This window comes from Tursiops truncatus, chromosome 2 (genome assembly GCF_011762595.2).
Source record: "Tursiops truncatus isolate mTurTru1 chromosome 2, mTurTru1.mat.Y, whole genome shotgun sequence".
Classification (NCBI taxonomy): domain Eukaryota; kingdom Metazoa; phylum Chordata; class Mammalia; order Artiodactyla; family Delphinidae; genus Tursiops; species Tursiops truncatus.
Window position 1 is genome coordinate 53,249,327 of NC_047035.1, and position 8,127 is coordinate 53,257,453.

Genomic DNA, 8,127 nt, shown 5'->3' on the forward strand with positions numbered 1-8,127 from the left:
GAATGTATTTTGTAGGTCTAACTTTTGCCAACCATTTTAACAGATTCAATATTGTGAAGTGCCTTAGTATATATATTAAGTAATGGAGCAGCCTAATTCTTTGCTGGTATAATTAATCTCCTTATACCTGCATCACAATCTTGTTTAGTAATTTGGTTTCACTTTTTATTCTGATTTGAATATTATGGTATAATGATATCTTCAAATTGTATGTTTTTCACCAAAAATCCATTTTTAGTAAAAGAGCTATAAATAAAAAATTATAAATAATGCAAAAAGGCATCAGAATTATGTGTTGGGCTGTTTCTTAAAATCCTCATTGTATTATTCATGTGAAGGTGAGAAATCTAAAATTATACTTATGAAAAATTCCTCTTAGTTGAAGAATTTTCATAGGGCCACCTAGAATCTTTAATTTTGTGGTCATTTAAAGAGGTATCAATCAAACTAAATACATACAAATAACTCAATTATTTAGCACTTACAAAAAGAGCATGAAAATCCACTTTGTGTAAGTCTATAGCAAATCAGGGTCTTTGTTAATTGAGTATAGTTAGTGAGAAATTATATCAGTCTGGATGTTGAAAGTCAAATTTGTACAACTACCCAGTGATTGCTCATACCAACTGACATTTTTAAACATTGTTAGGAGACAAAAACTAAGATTGTACATAACAATGAGCCATTTTGCTCATAGTTTTCACCTTCTTGTCATTACACTTAGCATTTCAAGTAACAATTTTAGTAAAAGTTTCTCCCTGTGTCTGGCTAATTTTTCTTTAGAAAACCAGCAGCTATATCCAAATGAAGTAGGTTTGTCAAATGCACAGAAAAGCAAGCATTCTTCTCAGAGGAAAAAGGGATTTCTTTTGAATTTCACAACATGAATCAGTGATAGTAACATACACTATATTAACTGAAGATGGTTACCATCTGATAAAGAAATCTTACATTTTGATAATTAAATCACTGAAAATTAGTATAAATAGAATTAAACTTTCCAAATGAGGAAAGCAAGAGAACATAATTTACTCCCCAAAAAGGAGAAAGCAGAAATGTAGCCACAGTGAAATGACTATGAAAACCCATAGGCACTTTATTGTTATACAGTAGAACATTTTCATAATCAGTTTTCTTCTCTTAAACTATTAAATCCAGGAAAAAGTGTGACTATTTCAAGTAAGATATATCTATACTTATTGGAGGTATTTTTATTTAGCCTCTGTAAATCAGAGGAAACAATTCTAATTGAACAAAAATACTTTCTTTGGTATGAGAAAATACTCTGCTACATTTGTATCTCTTTAACTATAACTTATTAAGTTCATTTTTGATGAATAGTGTTTGTGGAATATTAAATTAATGTTAAATTCTAAGTACAAACCAGCTTGGAGGCCAAAGGCCTCTTCCTAAACTGCTCAGGCTTCCAACCCCTCTCCGGTAGTAAATGTGGTACTATGGCCACACTATCAAAAGCTGAGATTGTTTGTCTCTTATTTTCAAAACCCAGCTCACTCCTAGGTGAGAGCCATTTTGTAACTTAAGGTAGGTTAATGAATTATTGGGTTTGCCTATGTTAGTCCTCCTAGGTAAGCTATACATTTTAAGAGGTATCATCTGTACATGAATTTTACTCGAAATACCAGCTACAGTAGGAATCTCAAGGCAGATTGGTGAAAGAGATTTTTTTAGTTACAATGGACTTCATAGCACTTTTAAAAATTACACTAAGGAGAAAATTATTTACCCAATATATAGATAATAGACTGATCCTGATATGTATAATCCACTGTTTGCAGTAGTTAATTTCTCTACCCATAACAATCCCTACCAGGTTTTCATAAAGGGTAGTTTTTCTTTCAGTGGTCTTTAAGCTTAAACATTTCTGAAAGCTTAAAAAAAAAAAATGAAGCTGAACTTTTAGATTTTTGAGAATTTTCTATGTGTGCATGCCTTCATGTGGCTAGCAGAACTCTGAGGTTGAGCTCAGCCATAGACTCACATAAATATCTTCTGAACAGGTTTTCGTAGCATAGCATAGCAATTTAAAATCTGAAAATATTTTAATTTTATCAGATGCCTCACCATATATTCAAGTTATTTTCCTTTTCACTTGTCTTGGAAGTGAAGCTGATAAATAAACCAAAAAACAAGTGTTTTCCAAAAATATCTTCCATATACTAAAATTGTTTTATTTGTTCACCAAAGTTGTATTGGTAGCTACATGGAATACTTACTCTCCTTTTTAATGATTTCTTGGTATTTACTTCCCTTGTCTTTAGATTCCGTTGATGGTGCTGTTGGAATTTTAGTACATATATGGCTTTTTCCGGTTATCGTCCTCATCTCTATCTTAAGTCCTCGAAGGTGACCTTACCCTGGCAGAGGCTATAAAAGATTCACCAGGCACTGGCATGAAGAAAGAGTCTTTGTAAATGGACATTGAAAAAACAAACTACCAAAGATTCCTCCACTGACTACTGACTCAAAATAAAATAATAAAAACAAATTTTTTAAGCACTGGGGATAAAAAGACATCATGGAAATATAACTTATTCCGCACTACAAATAAAAGAAAATCTTGACCTGAGTAGAGAAGAGACCTTCAGGTGCTTTTGTGGCTAAAAAGATTACAGCGTCATCTGGTCATCTGGTTGAACTCGAAAAAAAAAAAAAAAAAAGCTATAGAAATCCTTGTCAAAGCACAAAGTCATGGCTGGTTTTGTTTCAAATGAATAGTTTGCTTGTTACCATGGAAACCTAATGGCCTGCCAACAAAAACCTCACTGTAAACAGGGTACGTGAAGAGCTGGCATTTATTTTCCTTTTGAGAAGGTTTTGCATAGAGAATTAAATAAATGTAGGCCCTTTTACCTTTGGTTGTTACCATTCCTTGAAAATAACCTGAACTCAGAATTATTTACAACATTCTTCTTCCTCCCCACCTTATCCCCATCCCACCTTTATTATTATTGTTTTCCTCCCATGGCTAAGCTAGATAACTGTATGCTGTCTCTTTTTGCATGCACTACTATCCAGGATGGTAAACCTGGGCTTACATATTACACAGGCTTATCGGAGTTTGCTTGCGGCCACTTGAACACCCAAACTAAGTCATCTGTTCCAACGAAGAAACCAAACCATCATCTTTTATAAATTGCCATGGAAACCAAGTGCCTTCAATGAAACAAGCCTGAATAATTTTCAACTCAGAAGTTTGCACTGCTAAGAGTGGTTTGTGTAAAACTGTTTTATAAACAAACTACAGAGCCTAAATGTGCAAATTACAGGCAAGACAACAAAGCCGCTTCTGAAGAAGAAAGGACCGAAGCTGCTGCGTAAGCCCATGCAGACAAGATATTTGTTGTTTGACCTCCTAGACAGCCATGGCCTTTCGGCTTATTGTCCATTAGAAAATAACTTCCATTGAGACCAGACATGGGAGCAACACTTTTTTCTTCCAGGTTATTAAATGGGTCAACCAGAGCAAAAGGTTGTTAAGATAATACTTAGCGCAGAAGGTGGTAAAACAGGAGTGATTTTTTACTCTAACCTCCATTTGAAATGAAATTGGCCCTAGCTTTAGAGGGAACAAGAAAATGTTTGTGATTGCAGTACATACAAACTCTACAGTGGAACTGGGCCTGAAAAAATCTGGCTTTATTCTAGACACTGAGGGTAATATGCCTCTGCCCTTTAGTCAGACTCTGTGAAAATTGTGAAATATTATTTTATTATTTTACCAAGATTAAAAAACACTTTTACAAAAAAACAAAAACCTGTAAAAATGATTTTGAGCTACCTGAGGACAAATCATACCTTTAACCAGCCAGTTTTCCAATGCATTGTAAATTTCACTTAAACCTGTTGGTTATGAAAATTTGAAGATCTTTTTCCTTAAATTATCTCAGCTTTTAACTTCATTTAAAGAGACTTTTGTCTAAAGAAGAATATTATTATTATTATATGTTCTTTCAACACCCCAGGATTAAAAAAAAACTGATTATGCAAGTAATTGGGATATAAGTATTAAATTATAACATTTGCAAATATTAATATAAAAAGCACAACAAAATGTAGTGGAAAAATGACAAAGCTTGATTTTTTTAAAAAAATAATTCTGTAGAAATGTTTGTGCAAATTCAGTAATCCAACTTAAAAGATAATTTTACAGCTATGTTCAATAAAGCCTCTTTCCAGGTAAGGTATGAAAAGCAGTATGTGTGTTTGTTGAACGATGTTCACTTATCACCAAAATGAGACTAGTTATACAATTTATTGGTTATGTCTCCATGGGATAAATCTTCAGTGTTTCGTATACTTTAATGTCTGCAGGAAGAAATTTTGATAGGAAATCTCTGATGCACTCTCCCTTATTTGTAATAGTTGTAAAAAAAAGTCAAACTTTTGAAAGTGAAATATGAAACAAATATGAACTTGGAATTTAATGTGTATTTTCATAGTTAAAGAGGGAACCAGTCTGAATATCCAGGTAATGGTAGAATTGAGCTAAGCCATGTTCTTTAAATTAAGCAGAATAAAGAAATGAATTTTATAACATACTGGAACAAATCAGGCATATTGAAAGAATTTCAAAATTATAGTCACCCATCTATTTTATCAAACCAAAGAGATTAAAGTAAAAATATTCAAGGCACTTAGCTTAATATTTACTAAATCTCCCTTCACCTTGACTTCCATTTTATGTGGCAACTAACCACTTCTCTCCAATATCCCATATTAGCGGATCATATTTTGAAACTGATTTTCTGCATACTCATTTCTGATAATATCAATGAAAATGTTCTAGATCAAAAGAGAGGCTTAACTCATTGCCGCCTTCTTTCGCTGATCTTTGAGTGAGGCTTTTGCAAAAAACAAAAAAAAAATCTACATTCAGAATATTTGGATATACATGTGTCCTTTCCAGGAAAATAATCAAGTCTTTTCTCCTAAGTAACCCTGCACAAAGAAACTGCTGTAAGCAAAAGATTCAGTTCTACTACTAAACATTCATAAAATACTAAAGTCTTTCCATAACCTTTCACACAGTAAGAATACACAAGGCTTCAGAAGTTCATGAGAACCGGCTGGTACTTCAAAAAGTAATTTTGATTAAATGTTTGAGAAATTGCAGATGAGTACCAAGAACAAAGGGGTAAATCAGAAGAACTGCAAAGCAATCAACTTTATTGATATGGTAATAAGTTAAAATATATAACTTAAATGGGTTCTGGATCACTTATATAAACGAACAAACTTAGAATCAATGTTTTTCACTCCAGAGCAAATGTTTGGTTGCTGTAATTGAAAGGCAATGGATAAAAATGCAAAAATTTTTTAACGGTCAGCATATGGGAAATGTAAATTAAGTATTCCCTTCTTTAATATTAGTTATAATAATGACAACTTTAAAGCGCTTACATGTTTACCAACTGCCTTCCATTTCCTAATACTTTTTTGTATATGAGTTGAAATCTCCAATGTATTCTTCCTTTTCCTTTTTGATAGCCTATTTTAAGTGTAATTGATGGCAATATTTTGTTGTTGTTGTTCTTTCGTAGGAAGGCATTAGGCAATGGAGCTTTTAATTTCCTGGGAGAAAGATTATATCGTGTAATCTCCTACTGCCAGTAGTTGATCCCAATTAATTAGAAGCATTACTTTTTTTCATCAGTTCAGAGATGATTGTTTCTCCACATTTTAACATCTCTGCAATCAGGCTATTTTAATTATAATTAGCAGCATTTCTGTGTAGTGATATATAAAATAATAGTGCATCCTAAAAACATGGCATCTTAGGTACTGAAATTCACCAATGTTACCAGAAGTGTCAAATCATGCCCAATGTTATTACTTTTCAGTAGTAATAATAGCCCCTTCGTATTTGTAGGATTATATTAAATACCCATTGAATACACATTATTTAAAAATAACATAACTTTTATTTTGTGCTTTTTAAAAATCTGAGTCTTCTCTTACATGCATTATATACATACCTAGCCCTGCTTTCTTTCTTTTTCTTTTTTTCCTGCTACCTATTTTTTAGTTCTATTATGAATTACAGTATGCCATGTATCCCTGGATTAAAATGTTTTCTGGTTTTATGTGATTCACAGCACTTAGTTGGTTAGAAGTTTGGCCTGCCATTAAATTTTCTTTAAGAGATTTGAAAAATGCATGGTGTATCACAATGTCATGTAATAGGCTAAACTACTGGTATTTCATTTCACCTACATCACAGCATCAACTTTGACATAGCAATGAATTGTGATAATTATAATAATGAGAATTACAAACCAGCTGGTCAGTTACATCATGTTACAAATGGTAAAAAATAATGCCATTCTTTACTTTTATATTTTAAAATATGACAAAATATGAATGACAGCTATACTAACTTTACACCAAACATGCATTTTTAGTTTAAAGACTTTATAATAAACGTATCTGTCAAAATGTGTAATTTGAAGAACAATTAATTTAGTTCTATCCTTAAGACTGTATGAAACTGGCTGTGGTGTTTTTCATGATCTATTTTTGTTTGTTTTGATTAGTGATTTGAGATACTGATAGACTACATAACCTGAGTTTGATAGAATGCCTTCAAAGGATTCTATTGAATGCATGTTCTTTATCAAAAAACTTTTTTTTAAATGTGCCTTTCAAAGATAAGAGCCTCTCAACAGACATTTAAACTGGAAAAATTTTATTCCGAATTCATTTTCCTCTTGGGTGATGACGACTTCTTACCAATTGCTTCGTCTGCATCTCAACAAAGCAGAAGGTATACTCTTCTTGCAACTGGGTAGTTGATGTCAATGAGGAGTTATTGCATTTTCTGTGAAAACAATAAAATCATAGGGTTCAATCCCAAGCTATTTCCTTTCCGACAATGTTCCCTTTGTGGTTAACTAGCTTACTTAGTTTTCTTAGTGCTTATTTTTAAAAAGCAATGTCTCTGACATTTTCTACTTCTACTTAGAAAAGCTACCACAGAATGATCAGAAATTCTTTTCAAATCCGGTATAAAAAGTTCTCTGCTGAGTATCCATAATATTTATAAGTAAATATATATGTTATTACATAGAAAAAGTAAGACTTAAAAACTTGACATTTTAATGTGAATTATGCCAGTTCAGAATCCATCTATCATAAGTTTATGTCTGTTTGGAAACAGAAGTGAAAGTTAGGGAGAGATAAATATTCCATATATTTGTATATGGACTACTTTATTGACATTATTAATATAAAGCTTAATAAATTATGATTGGTGATTTCATTACCATGAACCTACATTGAGTATATTGGAATTAAGGAATTGGAATTCAAAATTTGAATAGGGCAGGGGTTAAACTCTGGGTAGAAACTGAAATAGTTTTCTTAAAGGAATATTTACAGCTGATTGAATTTAATTTCAATTGTACTAATTTTCCATAAGATGAGCTAAAATGTATTCTTATTTTTCAATAAAATTATGGGAAATTTTATGAAATGGGGATTAGCATATTAGTTTCAGTTTGTTTTCGTATGGCTTTTAATTGTTGTCCTGGATTTCCAGGATATCATTTTTATTTCTTGAGACATCAGTATATTTAAATGTATACATTTAATCAAATATACATTGTATTAAATTCATATCGAATATTAGCTACATTTTAGATCTCAAAGTTTAGATTTAACTTACTTTTCCTTTTGATATTTTCCTTCTGCAGATAGCTGTATGTTATTTTCCCTTGGATTTTCTTTCAATAAATGAAATAATGTTAAATACTCTGTTAGCGTTTTGGGGAAATTTCTGCTGTCAATAAGCACTGAAGTTAGAAACAAAAAAATATTTAGAATAGCAATTATATTTTCAAATTAAGATGAAAATGCCATCATTTCTCTCACTATTAAAAAGCTTTTATAGACTTAACACTGCAGTGGAGCACAATTAGCCCGTTAAAGATATGTGTTGGTTTTCACATCCTTTGTGAGGGATCATTTATAAGATTGTGTTAAACAAGTAGGCACTAAAATCTTTCTGAATGAACTGTGATTTAAGAATGATGGTTCAATTTGGTAACTGTGGGCTTCTGTATGGTATGTGAATAACTGACTGCAGATTAACAGTACTGCTGTTTT

At 31.8% G+C, this 8,127-nt stretch overlaps 1 protein-coding gene across 1 annotated transcript in view; it reads left to right on the top strand.

Annotated features, from left to right (window-relative positions):
- The window catches only part of MDGA2 (MAM domain containing glycosylphosphatidylinositol anchor 2), an 824,365-nt gene extending 817,088 nt beyond the window's left edge, over positions 1-7,277 (top strand). The window contains exon 17 of the mRNA XM_033851172.2: positions 2,283-7,277. Within this exon, the coding sequence (XP_033707063.2) occupies positions 2,283-2,371 (89 nt within the window). The 3' untranslated portion in view covers positions 2,372-7,277. The remainder of the gene's footprint in view (positions 1-2,282) is intronic.
- The last annotated feature ends 850 nt before the right edge of the window (positions 7,278-8,127 follow it).